Source organism: Vidua macroura, chromosome 3, assembly GCF_024509145.1.
Source record: "Vidua macroura isolate BioBank_ID:100142 chromosome 3, ASM2450914v1, whole genome shotgun sequence".
Taxonomy (NCBI): domain Eukaryota; kingdom Metazoa; phylum Chordata; class Aves; order Passeriformes; family Viduidae; genus Vidua; species Vidua macroura.
In genome coordinates, this window is record NC_071573.1 from 31,581,552 (window position 1) to 31,600,892 (window position 19,341).

Below are 19,341 nucleotides of genomic sequence, written 5' to 3' on the forward strand. Positions count from 1 at the left end.
TTCATGAATGTACACAGTCCCTGCAGTTACATTCTTTATAAGGTTAAGTCTTCACTGTTCTCTACTGGATCTTCTGAAGGAGAAACAGAAAGGAGAAGTGGAATCAAGGAGCAAGGAATGATCACAGTCATTAAAAATCTGGGGACTTTGAGTAGTAAATCTCAGAGAGTCTTCTATGAGGTTCCAGAAATAAATGGTGGCAACGTGTATATATTGCAATTTTATTTCATTCGCTCAAACAAAACGTTAGCATGTAAGAAATTTAAAATGACACAATATGATAAAAATAGCAGAGAATGAACTGAGAAACTAAAAAGAAGGTAAACCTAAATGCATGAAAAGTCAACATTCATTAGTGAACAGCTTCAGTCTTTGATTGACACTTGGTAACTTTAAAACGAACTGGAAATCATTATGACTGTCTGAAGAGATTTCAGCACCAGCACTAAGGGTTTTACATTCAGTTGGTTTGCGGTTGACTCGGTAGCCACTTGTCTATAGTGCAGGTTTATCACAGGTCAGATCACAGTGTTGAGGAAAGCAACGCCCTCCTGGCATTAGGAAGGATCCCTTAAACTGCCCTCAGCTTAAGACATCCATTGTACAAAAGCACAGAACCACCACAATATGGTTTTTAAAGAACTTAGTCACCAGTAAGCAAAATAATTGTAGCTTCTGCAGTTCATTTTCAATACTGAAATCTCTGGAAATGGTGCAACTGTCAGTAGGTCAGGAAATGTCTACAGTAATCTTTAATTCAATCTGATTTCCTGGAAAGAACCAGTTCTGCAGGTTGGGATTACAGAAAGTATGTATGTAGAAGCAGCACAAAAAGACAACATCTGTTCCTTTTTCTTTTAAACAGAAATCATGTTAATTGTAGACCAAGGCACAAAACGTTTAGTGCATAAGCCAGTTCCTTGCACAATCTAGAAGTTCAGCCTTTAATTTTGGACCACTTATAGCCATCCATGCTATTCCACTATGTAACTCCTGAACCCTCCTAGAAACGAATCAAACGTGATTTCTGACAAGGGTAAACATCCTTACTGCTCAAAAAGTCTGTGTAAAACAAAAAGCTACATCAACAAAGACGAAAATGCCTCCTCTTGTTTTGAGAAAAACAGTACTTGACAAGCTTATTATGGATTTTTTCTTTTTAATGCCTTCAATAAATGCATGCAGAAAGGTGATGTTGTTTCTCCTCTTTATTAAAAAAAAATTAATAAATCGAGTTAGGAAATTATTTCCACTGTCGTCTTCCCTTAGAATCTGAACCTATAAGATCAGGCAACATTTGAATGGGAAAAAGATTTCCTACTGAAGCCTTTCTGAAGCTGTCAAGCGCTGTTTTGCTTTGGTGTTCAGCACTCCAGACAGTCTGCTATTGAAAGCATCTGTGCCACGAATGGAGCTGCCTGTACTTGTAAGCAAATTTCTCCACGAGCTGTAAGTAAACTTTTCCTCTGGATCAGCACAGATTCCAAAGCAAACATGGCTTAGAAAAATGGACAGTGCAAAGGAAAAGGGAAGATTTTGATGCATATTCTTTTTCCAAAGCACTACAAAGCCAATTTGTAGAATTTCTATTCCACTGAACTTTACCACATTAAAACACAAAATTAAAACAAATAAAAAATTTACACTCATAAGATTGAAAACCCTGGGAAAGAGAGAGATATCACCTCCCCTAAAACTCTTTCTGAAATTGTTGAGCAAAACCAATAGCATATCATTACTATTTTTCAGGGTTTGTCTCATGTGGAGCTGTGGGGGTTATCTGTTGGTTTTGAGTTCTTTTGGAAAGGAGGGTGGCAGATAAATTAGGAGGAGAAGGGGCCATTTACTGTGACCTGATCGTTCTCAGGTAACTACTGCTGTTCTGTTTCATTAAACAATAAAAAAAAAAAAGGAGTCTCAGAAAAGAGTGAAGCAGAGGGTCATGGTGAAAAGGTGAAGGACAACGCACTTACACAGGGGCATCCTCAGCAAATCAGATGCCTACAACATTTTTTCTCTCACTGAGAAACGAGTTCGGTTCACCTGGGAGTTTCAGAACCATTACTGGAAGTTATTACTGAATTTCAAATAGAAAACTGAAAAAAGATACAAAAGGATCAAGTACCTGGTTCCATTAACATGGTTACTGATAAAAGTCATGTTTTCCTCATTATTACACATGCATGTAAGATGAAGAAAAAGTGTAGAAAGTAATAAAAATGTGTTACCTTCCCCCTCCCTCTTCCCACATCTTCCTGGGCATAAATTAAGCCTTACAAATGAAAAGGCTACTCTGTGACATGCAATTTTTCTTTTAATTAAAAAGCTGGCTGTGTTGTGTTACATTACAAAATGTCCACATGCATAAATCTAAAAAAAGCCCCAAAATCTACTGTAAATCTACAACATACTAATGATTTACATTTGACTGCTGATTCGCTTTATGTCGAAGTCTTAGATTTGGTAAAGCATCGTAACAATGTAGGAAGGCATCTACATCTTTAAACTCTGGACTGTATTTGCTTTTTTTTTTTTAAATTTTCCTAGAAAATTGCATGAAGGCTAACTAGAGAGGCTTCCTATCATAAAATTCCAAAATCTTGATATGTCATCACCGTCTAGGTCACCCTTACTTACAAATATTGCCCTTTAAAAGCACGCGTCTCTAATTGTTCCTTGTCTTGTGAACTGAACTTCTACACATCTGATCTTTTAAATTACTCATGGAAATACCAGATATGATAGGAAGACAAACCTGAGATACATTTGAAGTACAACAGTGTAACTTGCTAACTCCTTCATTAAATAAAGAAAACCTCTCTGAAAAGCCTTCCCAAGCTTTTCCCTGTTTTTTTTTTTGTCTTAACAACAAATTCTGAAACATGTGCAATTTTATCTCGACATGAGTAGACTTCAAAGCACTGTGATCTTGTCTGATAGATGTAGGAATTTCTGCATAATCATTACAGTAACTTTAAGAGTCTTTTCCACCCTGCTGTAAAGGTCAGAAAAAAGCTGCAAAGTAGGAGGGGAATAGCATTATCACCAGAGTGATGTGTCTGAAGCTTTTCAGAATAGGTTGTTTCTCCCTCCTTCCAAGTGTCTGTCTGTCTGTCTCCGTTTTCTTCTAACAGCTCACAAAACGTAGTCAGTTTTATATCAAGTTAAAGAGTCACATCGGCTTAGTACGAGTCTTTCTATGCAGTATTGGACTTGCTGAGTTCCTGCCTGATAGCTGCAGAGAGACAGAGACAGAGTTAGCAAATCAAATAAAGTATTCTTTACTGGGCAGGAAGCTGGAGCACACAACTGACCCCCCAGAGCAGGCTCACCCTGCTCTCACAACATGAAGAACCAACACCTAAGGCAGCCCCATGTGGCTTCAGACAAGTGGCATTATCAACCAGGCACTACACTTTTTCTTCCTGTAAAATTTATGTTCAAATCTTAATTTTTAGTTCCCACCTCCAGCAAGGCTGTGGGAATCACCACCATTGGAATTTTCAAGGAGTGTTAAGTATGGGCTCATTTATTTTAATTTTTTTTATTTAAGAGCAGCCTCAGGGCCCTGTTTAAAGGTCTAAAAGGCCGTGGTACAACACAGCACAAACAAAATATAGGGAAAAGCACTACATTCTCCTTAGCCCCAAACCAGCCAGTTCTTTCTACAACATCAGTTGATGACATTCAATATTTTATTAGCAGTTGTATTAGATTAATATGACTTTTTTCCTCCCCACACTTTGTTTTGGTACATTCCACAAAGCCAAAAAGAATAAAAGGCCCACCAAGGTAGTAAATCATACACAGTTTTGCATAATTCCTGGCAAAGGCAAACCTTCAGGATTATGTTTTCTCAATTATTTCCCTGAAGTACAGAATATTACATAGGAAAATAGCTTCCGTTAAAATAAAAATGAAAACTGTGAGACTTCTTTTCTTTGACTCTTATGTTACAGATCAAAGAGGTAACTGAAAGCTGGAAGCACATTTCTCTTCTGAATATTACTAGCTTTGAAATACATACCTCAGCAGCTTTGGATTATTTAAAAATAACCCACCTACCACCACATGATACTAAGGATAACTTCAAATCACTCAAATACAGCATCACTTCAACCACTCTTAAAAGACACATTGGTGTCAATGTTCTACTAAAACAAAACCCCCAGGAGAGAAATCCCTGAAGCACATCAATTGGAACAGGTCTGGCACCAGTGGTTTGCCACTAGACAAAGAACAAAGCTACTTGTACCAATAAATCACTCTCAGTCTACCAATACACTGTATTTACATTTTAAAGCACCTGCAGCTACTCTAAAACTAAGCAGCAGCAGTGAACAGAGCAATACTTACCATCAATGAGCTCTTCCTTTAATTTTGTTAACTCCTTCCTCATTTCATCTAAAATGTCCTAAAATGTGGCAGAGCATAAATAACAGATTAGCAAACAGATTTGTTTTGCCACCTGTAAATTTCTGTGGAAAGAAATCCAGAATTCTCTCCCACTACAATCCTTCCCATTAATCCTTAACTCTGTGAGAAGCATAACCCACCCCTCAGCTTCCAAGTTAATCCTCAAAACCTAAGGCATCCCTAGAAGATTACTAGTGCAGTTATAATGCAGAAAAAACAGTCCCTGGAAGTGCCACAAGTGGACCTCTGTAGAATTTATGAGGAGAAGGGATAAGAATGAGAAAGCTTTGCTACAAGTGAAATGGGATGTGGAATGCAAAGAAAGGAGCTCACTAAACACCACAAGCCAAGGAAGTATTCCAAGGGGAAAAAAAACAAAATTTAATTAAGGTATCAAGGTCCCAGTGGAATATGATGGAATGAAGATAACAGAGTGAAGTGCTGTCCCTGCTTGCTGTTTTTTCCATCCTTTCCTCCAAGCTCCTCCAGAACCACTCACCAGGCCAGAAGCCACTCTAGAACTACCTGTTGAGCCAGGACCCAATCCAGAACCAACCAAAACTGATCCATAACCCAACCTAAAGCCAACCACTATGTGGGGACATGGTCTAGAAGCAACTAAAAGTTGCTACCAAAGTTAAAGTGGCTCTAGAATTACCCACCAAGCTTCAGCCTGCACCAGAATCTCCCTCCCCACTTGGGGATGGAGCCATTGACTCAAACACCACTTGGAGATCCTTCACCTTCAACTCCACAACTCCCACAGGATTCCTCTGCCCTTGAACTGGAGAGCTGCACAAAAGACAGCATCCCTGGATGCTCTTCCCCACTGAACTTGTGTCCACAGGTCCTCACATCTGATATTAAAATTTGTTCTGCTAGAGCTGCCCCAAGTTGCTTGTTTGGATGCCGAGAAGAGAAGGAAAGGTTTTCCAGGCAAACTGATTTCCCAGTTCCGTCTATAATGTCAACACCATCCTGTGTGTGCTGCCTAGTGCAAAAGCAGGAACTTTGTGAGAAGTTAATGGGGTTGTCTAAGCCTCCATCCTACAGCTGCAGCTCCTAAGAATACTGACACGTGCCTGGGCAAAAATAAAGACTAGTAATTGCTAAATCATTAACTTTGCAACTGGCTAACAAACCAGTTAAAAATTGGTGTTGGACAGCTGCAAGTCCTTATATCCAAGTTCCACAGCAATCTTTTTTAAGCATGCTTTTTTAAAGCATTATCCACATACCTGCTTCAATCTGTCATAATCTAGACCTTCTGACTGTACTCCGTTGGCACTGGGCTGTCCCGTTGGTGTAGATTTTGGTCTGCAGCACAAAAACACATCCATGAATTACTGGTTGCTCATTATTACAGGATACATAGGACTCGCCCATCAAAATTGCTGACATTTGTCTAACAAAAATAGAGTAAAAAATCAGAATGAAAACCAAAAAATGCTGGGAGTGGGAGGATGGGAAAAATCAAGCAGACCCAAAATACCACACAGAATAGAAAGCAACACCCAAGAATGTTTTCCACACACTGGAAATATTATTTACCATAAGAGTTATTAGTTCAAAACTAGAACTTTCAAAGCAACAGACAGATTTCACTGTCAGTGGTTTCTGATTTCTTCATAATGGGCACGAAAAGCTGAATGCCTTCAAATGTCAAGTACTTTCCTTTTTAAACTGCTTGCTCATTCAAAAGAGGGTCTCCCAAGGAAGCACTCCCACTGACTAATGACTGCATGTTGATGCTGACTGTATGAATGCTGAGCCATCACCCTGGGGGATTTTCAAAGGTTGACAGACCCAAGCAATGTTATCCAACCTCAATTATCCCATCAGTTGCTTTTTAAAGCTACTGAGAGCAAACACTTTAACAGCAGCAAGATTTATCAGGAGATACTTGAGAGGAAGTTCTAATGTTTTGGACTACGTCATGTTTGATATTTGCTTATGAAATACTCTCTTAGATGTCAAAAATTTGCTTACCCAGATGACCTTGCATTTTTAACACAGATTCCAAAAGAAGGGGGTTTCCTGCCTTTCCACTTCTCTTTCCTGATCCCCTCTTTCATTCAAGGGGTAATTCAGGTTCATGGACTTACTAGAGCTGTGAGCAGAGACAGAGCCTGGATGTCCACAGTAGGAATACCAAAAGAGTTCTCCCAAGAGGGAGGAATGTTCTGCTGTTCTTAAATACATTTTACATCTTGGCTAGCATTCTCCCTCCCTTACCTCTAAAACTTCAAGCCAGAAAGAAGCTGTTGATAAAATTCCTGACAATTCATCTTAAGGGGTTTCCCTGATGTTTAGAATTATCACAGTATGCTAATTTTAAGGAAGGGCAGAGTATACAGTAGACTAAGCTGGGTCCTATTTCACTGCCCTTGTATGTGGCATCTCTGGACAAAGTAGCATGGCCTACACTCAGTGTGTCTCTTCAAAATTCCTACATAGGAGAAATTCATTTAGCACTGCATTTTTCTGCATTTGTTACATGAGGGTGCAGACTGATTTACTGCAACGCAGGTGGACAGGAATGAAAAAAAGACTTTATTTCTTCGTTTGTTTTACAAAACCACTACCTTGAGCTTTCATGCATCTTCCCTTACAAGACAGGAATTCATCCCTAAGGAAATTATCCTATTCTGCTGGTTTTGTTCAATACGAGCTGAATGAACCTCACACTAGATTGTCTTGTTGTCTTTTACAACCTGACAGGACTATGTTCTGACTTGCTAACTGAAGAAGAACAAAGTGTGACTCTGACAGAAAAGGGTGCACACATCAAAATTCTGGTCTGATACTTCTTCTTCCCTTGGGATCACAAACCTCAATTGTCACAGCTGTAAAGGCTTAAGTCCACACGGTTTAAGTGTAAGTTCCCAGAGAGAAATTGCTGATTACTATTCTTGAAACACACCAAAATTAAACACACAACCCACCAAGTAAGGCAGAAGATGGAATATTAAATAATGTGACAGTGAAAGAAGCTGGAAAATAGAATTCACCTTGCAACCACCAGAGAACCTACTGTGTGCACTAATGCTATGAAGGCAAACCACAGTTTAGGATCTTTTAGAGAACTCTTTACATGTTACAGTGCTTAGTTCAGTATGGAAGAACTCCTTGCTCAAAAGCATCCATCAGCTGAGATCTTTGGCCATCACTGTTTCATCTGGCACGTGGTATTTAAAGAGTTACTTGCAGTTTACACCTGAAATTGTGAGCCCTGACCTACTCCAGGCAAAACAGCTGAGTTTTTCAGATAGTTCATATATAGTTTCTGATAATTTCCATTGACTATAGTTTTGTTCCCATACACTATGGCATGACAGCATTTATCCAACATAACTGAAAAAAATTCTCTTAAATGCAGCTCCTGGAAATTGCTAACAGGCACCTAGTGCCTGCCTTAATGGAAGAACCCAACCAATAGTACATTTTAGTATTTTTTTTAATTACTTATGAGTTTAATGTATTAATAAGATGACTTCAAAGGAAACCTCTACACAAAGTGACTGTTTCTTTTTCTTCATATCTTTAGAACAAAAAGTCAGTTTTACCCACCACAACTATCTACTGCTTCTATCTGTTAAAAATCTCTACAGGAAAGCTTCTTTATGAACGCTGCCCATCAATCTTGACAATGTGCTCCCTTTTTGCTTTCCAAAATGCAAGACATTCTTATTTCAAACACTGAAATGCCACAATTAGCAAAATAGATAATTTCTAATCTCAGGAAAATCTAGCTGTGTTCCTCCCCAAAGTATGCTTTTTTTTTTTTTTCCTTTTTCAGCCTGAATGCAGTTGAAATTTAGGAAAGCATTAGCTACTGAAATTTAGTGAATAAAAACGTCCCAGCCATTTGATCCCAACGTGGCTCAAGAGCTCTCCCGTGTGGTTCTTCATAGCATTGCCTAACAGGACAGTGAGGCAAGCCTGACAGTCCCTAACACACCTTCAATCAAGCATGCAAAGGAAAGATCTTATTCATGCCAACATGCACAATACACCACCGAAGATAAGTAGCTAAAAGGGGAACTTTTCATACAAAAAGATTAAGTAATCACCACAACGAGTGCCTTCATGAAAAGCAAAGCTGGAATTTGACTCAGTAATTCTGAGGGGCTCTGGAAGACATTTACCTCTGGAAAGCTCTTCAAGCCTAAAGAGTTTCAGTGTCAGTACTTTATGACCACTAGAGAGTGAAACTTAAATTTCCAGCAGAAAATATACATCATATTAACTAACTTGTAAATATATTCCAAGAAACATTAATTTATGTTTAAAAAGTCTTTAATCAAAAAGCAGATGTGAAAACACACCTAGAAAATGAATTCCTGTTCCTTTGTATCTCAACTTACAGTTTTGAAAACCTGCTTATTAAAACAGTGCAAATGGTCCACTAAATCCTGGCATATTCAAGAGGAATTTGTACCTTTGCAGGTGGAGACTGACAGAAAACCAGTATTTTTATGAATTTTTTTATGAATTCATACCTGGTTCTTAAACCATCTCAATTTGCCTTTGACACCATCTGCTTTTAACCAGTGCAAAAGTGGGCTCAACTGGACAAACAAAATGTGGAGGAGGAACGTGGAGGTGCATGTGGTGATTACCAACCCGTGTAGAAAAAGTTCAACCCTGAACTGGTCAAAGGGGTTATTAGGAAGTCTCAAACCCCAACAGGATGATACCTGTTTAGTGAATCATAGAACCTGTTTTCAGAAGCAAGCAGATTTTTCCATGGAGATTCCCGTCTATTAGGGGGAGAAACACTACCTTTAAAAGCTATAATAGGTCTTAATTTTGTTCAGTTTTAGCACCTTAAACACCATGGGTTTTCAGTAGATTCAGGAGTTCTACTTGCATGTTTCAGGAAATATTAAAAGTCCACAGCTTAAGTCTTTTCTGTTTGCTCCAAGAAGAAAAGGCCTGATTTTAGACAGGACACTAATTTGCTTTAAAATACTTATAACATTCACTCTGAATAACAACAATTTCATCCTCTACCTCTGTGGAAGCTCTGAAGAGAAAATTTTGCTGACTTGCCAGTTTCTTAAGTGTGCTTTGCTTAATCCCTGTAAGTGACTCATATCCTCCCTGCAGAGGTCAGGAGTAGCTCTCCAGCCCTTCCAGGTGAAAGAAATTCCCTTCTGACAGACACAGGGTTAGTGTTTCAAACTGCAGCTCCCCTTCACTAAACAAAGCTACTTTAGCAAGCTGCTTGCTGAGAGAGACTTGGCAAGTTGGCAAATGTAGACACTTAAGAAAAATACAAGGATATTCAAGAGACTTCTAACAGCTTCTCTTTCTATGAAATTTTCCTCTTCCTAGCAGAGCAAGCCGTCAACACTGACTAGAAAACTGCATCAGTAGGCCTAAAGTATGTGCTATGGCACCTTCCAGCAGGTTATGACAGCACTGGAAAAGAATATTGACATTAAATAAACACAAAATTCTTATTTTGGAAGTACTTTTAGAGTATATGCCCAGGGAAGCTCACATCAAGTTAAATTCTATCCGCATTTTCCACTGGATGAATGAAGACAAAAGCTTGATGGAGTGCCCCAATAAATCTAAGAGAAATCTCAAAAATTCTCTGTACTCCTCTAGGTCAGAAAATATTTTTAAACAGACCTCAGCAACCTCTGAATTTCACCAGCTGGAAAAAGATCAGAGAAACTGGAAGCATGAAACAGTTTATGAAAACCTACTGCTGTAGGGGCAGGTAGAATCAAGACTTCAGAACATTCCAGACTCCCCAAAAGTCACATATTGAGAGTTGCCCTACTTATAAATCCCTTTACCCCATGGATAAGCAATTTGAGCAAAGTATCTACAGCCAAAGGGCCGGGTCAGCAACTGTCTTCCACAATATGAACTCTAAAATGCTCTTTAGGATTTCTTACAGCAATTATTTCTGTGACAAGTTCCCCCTCAACGCCACGTTTTGAAGCAGATCAAGGTATCAGCACCAGAGACCTTGGTCAAAGCAGGTCAGACCTACTGATGAGGAGGGGGAAGAGGGCAGGGCAAAGCCAAGGCCAAAGGTGATGCACTATTTTGTTACACTGACAGTGTAGCAGAGAGAATGTCACCACCAATGGCACCTGCTTCCTGACAAAAAAAAAAAAAAAAAAAAATGCAAGCAGAACCAAGGCTGCAGACACCTCAAACTCCTGGATTTATTCTAAAAGAGACAAAGATACTGAGAGTGTTTAGTGTTGCATTTTAGAACTGAGGACCTCAAGGGCAACTTCAACTACCAGTGAGGCCTCTCAGAGAACAATTGTTTTTAATACTTTGATCACCCAGTCTTCTACAGCTATTTCCAACAGCCAAATTTTAACGGGAATTCAGGAAATTTCAAACACAGCATTCCCAAGCTGAACATATTCTATTGTTTTCTCTCAAGAAATTCAGGTGACTTCCTCAGATTATCAGGGGTCAGAACCCTTTAACTTTTGTGTACACAATACACAGGAATTCTAAATGAACCACAAGCCTTCTGCTTAAAGTAAATGACAATTAAATATATCTCAAAAAAATTGCTAAAGCAGCCATTTCACTTACTGAAAACGCCTACCAAAACACTCCCTGCCTACCAAAGTTCCAGCTGACAAGTTACCGAAGATTGGTTGATGCACTGAGGGATGTAAAACACTTCTACACTTCTTTAGGATGGACTTTCTTAGATTGGTATGAGAGCTACTGAAAATTGTCACAGAATCAAATCTTATCAAGGTGGCTTAAATATCCACAAAGGCATTCTGTGAGTAGCAAAGAAATAGAAAGAACACCTATTCTCTAAATTTACTACTGAATACGTGAACTGCAGCACTGAATTTGGTTTCACCTTATAGGAAATTTCACACTTCAAATAAAGAACTAAACATTGCTGTAGGCAAATATACACCTTATTAATTCAGGTTATACACCAGCAATTGTTAAAAGGAACTTTTTTGGGTACAACTTTTGTTTTTACTGTCAATAATTTCTTTTATTAGCATTCGCCAAAAGTAACTCTTCATTCCTACTTAAAACTGCTAAAAGCAGTTTCACAGCAGCAATTTTAAACCCATAAAGATGACCTTTACTATTCTAGTCCAGTATCTTCAGCAGCATGTGCAACAAGAACAAATGGAAGGAAAAGACAACTGGAACAAAAGGGGAGTACCTGGAAATAACAGGTGACTTGCTTCCATTCACTGTATTTGTCCTTTCCCAAGGCTTTCTTGTTAGTTCTGGAAAACAGAGTGAGGAGATTAAAAACTGTCTTTTTCTATCCACTGTGTAATTTGTGTGAGGAAACTTCAAGCACCTAGCAACTCAAGTCAGCTGCTTGGTATTTTGCTCTTTTTACTCCATTGCTTTAGCTCTTTCACATTAAGCTACATCTTGCATTCATCTGTGAATGCATCAAGTGAGAGCATCTTAAAATCTCACTGGTCTCCCAGACACTGTAAATGCCATTTGAGTCTTAATCCAGCTGGGAGAAGGTCTGCCTATACTTTATAGGCATTGGATTTATTTATAAGTATTTATAGGTACTGGATTGCTTCAGTTGTGAAACATGGAATTCTGTAACCAGTCAGCTGCAAATACTTGAGGAATAGATTTCTAAGCTAAAGGAGTTTTCCTAAACCCTTAATGATAGAAAATTAATTCAGTGTCAGTTTCAGTGACGTGCCAGCAGATACAACCTGACACAACCAGAATATCTTGCAGCAATGAGAAAGAAGGTGGTTCATTCCTTACAATCTGCACAAGTTAAAACTGCCTTTCTATAGTGTGGATTGTTATTACTTGCTATGATTACTTACTCAGGACTTCAGTGTGCCAGTGATCTTATCAGTCTTCAGATTTGGAGTTTGTCTGCTCTGCTCCCTTTCTTTCATATTGCTTAGCTCTGCTAAACTACGTAAGCAGAGAGGCAGAAAGGCCCTTTCAGAATCTCTTATTGACCACAAAATTCCCTGGGATGCAGCTAGATACTGAGAATATCTAAATTGCAGAAGTCTGCCAGCATAGTCTGTAACACAGCCAAGTACAGGCTACTTATGCTAGTAATAAGCCTTAAACTTAATTTTATACACCAGTCTTCAGGACTTGTCCTGCCATAGGAGTTATTTTAGCTATAGCTGCAAAATTGAGAAACTTCTGCTACGGCTGCAGTTTGCTCAAGGATGCCAAACATTCCTCTTAAAACACTTTAAAGACCTGTTCCAGTGATGAGGCTCAGCAGTACCAGAGCATCTCACAGCAAGAAACAAAGAAAATTTCTCAGCCAGAAGGGAATGGTCAATTTCTGAATGCATTTGACATTTTTAACAGATTAGGTGAGGCTTCTTATCACCATCAATTAAAGGAACCACTTCCACTGGTTTTAATTTCCTTCTTTTTGGGCCTATATTATCAGAAGTGTTCCAAAAGCAGTCATTTTCCCAAGGCTAATGTCCTTTCTGTCTAACAGAATGAAGCAGACTCTCTTAAAAGAAGAGGGAAAAAAGGGTGTGTGTGTGTGAAAACCTTGATTTGTGTGATGCCATTTGTTTCCTTACAGTCTGACTTCTCTAGATGAGTGCCTGTATCTCAGTACTAAGTTTGCCAGTTGTTTCCATCTGGACACACAACTCCTAGCACTCCTTTTTATTCCCCAGCCAGGTGTCACCTGGGTTTTGTTCACAATACAGCAGTGGTTTTCAATATTAAGGCCTGCACATCATCAAGTGGTTGAATCATTTAGAGAAGTGTACACATGGGCAAGCAATCAGCAGAGGAAGCTGGAGCAGACTGAATACTGGTGTATTCACGATCCAGTTACTTCCTTTCTGCTTCCACTGTCTTTTGGGATGACAGACTGCAGTGTTATATGGCACGGCCTCCCTCTTCTGCAGGTATGTACTGAGAGGTGGCCAGGGAAACTGAGGGTGCAACATGTTACTACTCAAGGTCAGGAAAAGAAACTCTTGAGTGTCTCTTGAGAGACAATAATTTACAGTATGAATACATATGCATGCTGGCAATACCTCTTGGCCGACTGCAGAATGTGTAAGTCTCCCTTACTCACTGCAGCAGAGGTGTTGGCTATGCAGCTCCAAACAATGCCTCTTCAGCAGAGGGATCACAGATAAAGAATTTCAACACTCTGCATTTATATTCTTTATTCACTTATGTTCTATTTATCCATCATCTTCCAAACCAGGACCCATTCTACAGCAAAACCCCAGGCTGCAATCATGGGAGGAGAGGCAGGCCCCAAAATTCAGCAGAGCTGACCAAGATTTCTCACTAGATTTTAGCATTACAGAGTCCCAGAGTTCACTAACCTGAGCTACTTACCAGGTGTGCTTGTTGAAGAAACCTTGGAAGATGAAGACTCTGATTCTTCCTGATTAAAAGGGAGAAGAGAAGGAATAGGGGAAGAGGAGAGAGGGAGAAAAAAAACCTCTTTATAATCTGTTAGATTCACAAGAGGCAATCTCATCTGTTTAAATAATTCAGTTTTTATATATATATCTTAAATTGTTCTGCTCAAGTGTATATAGAAAATGGGCAAGCACTTCACAGAGTAGTGGTTGTACATGTGTATATTTATATAGTAAAGTATAAATAATCTCTTGTACACCACTGGAATCTTTCTGATAATCCTTGTATTGAGTAATGTGAATTAGATAAAATTTCTCAACTCACAGCTTTATCTTCTTTCTGCTCTGGTTCTGTTGATCCCTTTTCAGCAATTCTTCTCCTGTAAGCAGAGACAAAAGTTACCAAGCTCATCATGGCTTTAAGATGGAAGAATGTTGATTACTGCAATTAAAGACTTATACAGCCTCATGAAAATTAGTGTTTTAAGAAGTGCTTTCAAAACACCTTCAAAGGCAAAGCCCTCCTGCCAAAGCAACTGTGCAATTTGAAGACTGTATGCTCTCCCCTACGGCTGCACAAAGGCTTACACAGAAGTACTGGATTACACTCAAATAAAAACGGCTATTCATGAAACATGATCAGCTTCCCAAAGCAACCATGAGCTGCTGTCTATCTGATCCTGAGCCAGCTGCAAGCAGGCACCCCAAATCCCACCTGTGTGATGACTAAGCAGCTGGAGCAGAGCAGGAACAGCTCCTCACCTCCTGGCCAGCAGGGCGCTCATTTCTTCCATCAACCCACTGCCTCCCAAAGGAAGGGGTCCATTTCCACGGCCACCGTCTGTTTTGGATGAAGCAGAGCCTCCTCCTCCTCCACTCGAACTGGAGGAGTCTTCACCCTTCAGAGCACACAAAAAGACAGCAGATGTGCCAACAGAATGAGAGCTGACTTCATGAAACCAGCAAAGTTCACATGCAAGAAAGACACAACTGCGTAAAGAACGGCATGGGCTGGCGGCACATCCCGTAATGCTTTTTTCTTAATGAATTAAGCCTACCCCAAATGCCTCGATACTGCTGTTAACCTTGAACAGAGGTTAGAAGCGGGGACAGGAATTGGAAAAAGAAACCAGGGTTGTATTTACCCGTGAGACTTTCCTAAGTTTGGCTCCAGCAAGTGCAGCTGCTAGTCCAGTTAGAGGGCGATTATCTTCGGACACGAATCCTGCTGAAAATCCAGAGGCTGGGAGGGGGGGAGCAGGAGGTGGCAGGGGAACGGGAGGGACTTGGCTGGGCAGCGGAGGAGGCGGTGGTGGCGGTGGTGGCGGCCCCGAAGGTGGGAGTGGAGGAGGTGGTGGAGGGCCAGGAGGAGGTGGGGCTGCTACTGAAGACTGAGCTGGGCCAGGGGGCAGGGGAGGTGGAGGAGGTGGTGCAGGTGGTCCTTGGACAACACCTAGGGTCAGAGAGAAAACAAACAGACGACATTAAGGATTTAGAAAACAAAGGTCTTACTTCCATTGAAATGGTGGCTCTTTTGCTCAGTGTATGAGACATTAAAACGGTAAGATACTGGGCAAGAAAACACTGAATTTCATCAGGAGAGAAGCATTCTTTTCCAATGTACTAAAAATATTACACAGTATGCTGTGAGAGATCAGACAGCTCCAGAGACATTTACATGAAACCCCTCCAGTCAGGTTCTGTGCTGCAACCAAGAACAACTTTACACCAGGAAACAGGCAGAGAGTCAAGTCAGGCACGAGCATCGTAGCAGGAGGAACAATGGGGTGTGCTCACATGGTGCTAAACAATATCTCACTGCATTAACAAGCACTAACACATCACCCAAACATGTGAAACCTTGAACTGTTTGAGTGCCAATGCTAATTTCTAAGCTGTATGTAGATCTTTCCTTTAAAATAACTCCAGCAATCAACTTTTATTATTTAATACAAACACTAATTAGTGGGTTAGAAGAATGATGTATTTCAAGCTGATGGGAAGAAGCTCTTCTATTTTTTATCTATCATTCTTTTACTTCTTTAAATTCACATTGTTATCCAAATAGAATGTGTACTTTGAAGAAAGAATATTCTCTGCACCTCTACAGATCCTACCTCTGTCTCACCAAAACCGCCATAAGGCAGGAAAAATACTGCACAACTACCTTAATCTCTAAAGGCAGGAATTTCACATACGAGTCTTCCTGGTTTCCTACTCTGCTAACCACTGCAGAAATTCAAACACCTGTTAAACCCTCTTGGCATCACTCACTGTCCAAGTGCACACTTTTATTCCTTACTAGAAGTGAGGCCATTCATTCTTTTTCCACTCCATCCCAAAGCAGCTCAGACCTTCATTTCAGTCAGGAGGATATAAACAGGGCTGCTTAACCCCCAGAAGCCCCTCTGCCCACACCTTTAGAGTACTGCAGAGTTCTGTACAAAGACCTACATCTATTAAAGCAACCCAAATCTGTTAAATCAATATAAAAGCAGGATTCAGGTTAACAAAGACATGTATTACCATGTAAAATGCATTTCTATCATATTGGTGGTGTGTTCATTAAGGCTATCACCTGTTTAATCAAACTTTTTGTCCAAAGTCTTCTTAGCTACACTGGCAAAATACTGCAGAAAGACCTGTCTCTCTCTATCTAAATACACACATATAGATGTATGTGCCCACAGCAATGTATCAAAATACAACCGCTGTCCAGAAAGAAATGCTGCAGGTGTCACATATTACTTTCTAAATTTGAATTATTCCTCACTGAAGGTCATTTACATGTCCAAAGCCACACATATGCTCTTCTATGCTGGCTGCCATTAGGAAACTAATGATCCTGCCTGGTAACATCACTTCCCAAATAAACCAACAATGAAGGGTTTACCAAGCAAGAATTCGACCAACTTTGTTCTCAACAGGTGAGTTCTTAAGAAATTAGAATTTTCCTCATGACAGGCCACAGAACATGGGCTCCTAGGCACAGGGCTCTTCCATTTCCCTTACCCCAGCTGTGTTTGGCTGTGGCATTAGGATCACTGCAGGTTCGGAAGCACTGTGTTAATGCCTGGGGGCAGTCAGGGGCTCTGACACCCGCGGGCTCCGCCCTGCTTAGCGCATTAGTAGCAATAACAGAAAGCCTTACCCTGCTGGGTCGGAGCTTCAACCGGCTGAGAGGCTGCCTGCAAGACTGGCTCAGAAGCAGAGGAGTCTCCCAGCACAGAGTTTAGAGAGTTCTCAACAGAGGCAGGGGTAGCTGCAGAGGGAGAAGGGAGAACACTAGGCTTGGATGAGGGAGTCGAGGCATTCGGGGAGTTGGGAGAAGGAGAAGCTTGAGCTCCAGAGAGTGACAGAGGCGGAAAGGAAGGCAGTGGGGGGGGAGGAGGTGGCGGAGGCGGCGTTGGACCTGAGGTAGAAGGTGAAGGAACCGGATAAGCCAGGTTTTCAGGAAGCCCGTTAGGAGCCGTGGGAGACGTGGACATTTGGGTCACCGGGTTGGAAGCCGACACCGGGAGGACGGGTCTCGGGCCAGCGGCTTTGCCTGGTGGGCTGCTTATCATTACTGGAGGAGACGGGGGCAGGGGGGCGAAACTGGGCGCGGCCCAGGCCGCGGGCTTGGTGCTGGGAGGCAAAGTCGCCGCGGCACTGACGGGAGAGGGGGGCCGAGAACTTTTGTTCAGCGGACGAGGAACCGTAGCGTAATGGGGGAGAACGGGGTGGAAAGCTGAGCCTAAGGATGTAGCAAAACGTGATGCAGAGTGCCTTAGAGGCGGTGTAGGGGGAGTGGAAGTCGGTGGTGCAGAAGTCACTACAGCGTACTCCGGTGTGGCCTCTGCCATTGGCGCTGAGACTGCTTTTGCATATGATGGAGGCGGTGCTGAAGGAGGCTGGCAACTGGAGTATTCAGGAAGTGGAGTGCTATACGGGGAGTTGTCGAAAGATGGAGCTGGACAGAAGATGGAAAGCAGCAGCAAAGGCAGGATAAAAAAAGGAGAAAGAGAAAAAGGGAGCTAATGAAGCAACAAAACCAGCATTCAAACAAAATGTAAAAATGTAGACTACAGTTAGTACCAGAGGATTAGGCACAAGTGAAAATACTGTTAGGAAAGTTTTACATATTATCAACAGCTGCTCTTAAATTTTACCAACTCTTTTTGTGCCAACATTTGAATTTACAAGTACATTCTAGAGAAAGTTTTCTCAAATCCCATCTGTGAGATGGGTTAGATATAGGGTTGAGCAATCAGTCTTTTACCAGCTTTTATCTTCTTGTTTGGTTGCAAACTGCAAGCAAATGTAGTGATCTTAACATTTGTTTCAACTCCACTAATAAAACCCTTACCATAGGCAGCAAGTGTCATCTCTCTATTCCCCAGAAAAAGCTCCATAGTGAATATTGAAAGTACTGGGAATAAAACTACCAATAAATTCCTCTGCTCTAAAATGACTGACATAGTATTCCTTGACTTTCACCATAAGCTGACTTAAGTAAATTGAGTTTGAGACTGAAGAACAACCAAGCACTTGACTGATGTTCCATTATATTACCAAAATGAGAAAGCTTTCAGTTATCACTGGATACATTTCCACAGGCAGTGCATTATCTTATCTACAAATACATACAACACATTTCACTGAAAGGTTACTACAATGATAGATTAAGCAAGACTTCAGACTGAAAAGCATTTCTCACACTATTACTTTGCCTTATATAGGAACATACCTTCTATGTTAACACACTCAACCTTTTACCTTTTAGGGTTTTTTTCCCAACTTATGTAATGACAGTACATTTGTTGAATAGAGCAAACCATGATAAGGTATTTAGAAAGTTTAACTCATCACACTTTAAGCAGTGTTGGAGGTGCCCAAAATGATTCAAGTTCTTCCACACAACCAGAGAGTATGGGCAACGGAGTGAGCAAATAATGCAAAAAAAAATTATTTCAGAATTAATGGAAAATTATGACAGGAAAGTCAAATATCTTGGACTTCTTGCCATAAAAAAGGGAAGGAATTCCAGCAAAACAAAGCCTGAAATACTGACTGTTGCTACACAGCTGTACTCACTGCCATTTGCTGGTTCTCTCACACTCCATCACCCAAACACATAAAGACTAGTCTGGTGGTAGAACACGCTCGGGTTTTGAAATTCTTACCAGCATTTGAAATTCTTCTCTCTCTTTCCCATTCCAACTGTTCCCTTTCCAACTGTTCTTGCCGTTCTCTTTCTTGCCTCTCCCGTTCAAGTCGTTCCAGTCTCTCCCGGTCCTGCCTCTCCTTCTCTTGTCTCTCCCTTTCCAGGCGCTCTTGCCGTTCCCTTTCTTGCCGTTCTCTCTCCAGCTGCTCCTGCTCTAGGCGCTCTCTTTCCAGTCTTTCCCTTTCTAGCCTCTCTCTCTCCAGCCTCTCCCGTTCCATTCGTTCACGATCCAGCCTCTCCCGTTCCAGCTCCTTCTGCCTCTGTTGCTCTTGCAACTGTCTACAATGGTGAGAAAAGGAAAAAGACTAAGCTGCAAAGTGAAAACCAAAAACATCAAGCAACTGT

The 19,341-nt window shown here is 40.8% G+C and overlaps 1 protein-coding gene across 7 annotated transcripts in view; it reads right to left on the reverse strand.

Annotated features, from left to right (window-relative positions):
• Positions 1–205: 205 nt before the first annotated feature.
• ENAH (ENAH actin regulator) overlaps positions 206–19,341 on the reverse strand; it is a 123,829-nt gene continuing 104,693 nt past the window's right edge. For 5 of the 7 annotated variants that reach the window (XM_053973474.1, XM_053973473.1, XM_053973471.1 and 2 more), the window contains 10 exons: positions 18,956–19,275; positions 16,942–17,052; positions 14,936–15,243; positions 14,553–14,689; positions 14,116–14,170; positions 13,765–13,813; positions 11,600–11,666; positions 5,655–5,733; positions 4,357–4,414; positions 206–3,235 (listed from right to left, as the gene is read on the reverse strand). In XM_053973474.1, the coding sequence (XP_053829449.1) occupies positions 3,198–3,235; positions 4,357–4,414; positions 5,655–5,733; positions 11,600–11,666; positions 13,765–13,813; positions 14,116–14,170; positions 14,553–14,689; positions 14,936–15,243; positions 16,942–17,052; positions 18,956–19,275 (1,222 nt within the window). In that variant the 3' untranslated portion in view covers positions 206–3,197. Of the gene's footprint in view, positions 3,236–4,356; positions 4,415–5,654; positions 5,734–9,116; positions 9,180–11,599; positions 11,667–13,764; positions 13,814–14,115; positions 14,171–14,552; positions 14,690–14,935; positions 15,244–16,941; positions 17,053–18,955; positions 19,276–19,341 lie in introns of all 7 variants that reach the window. The other 2 variants (XM_053973476.1, XM_053973475.1) reach the window with 2 other exon arrangements.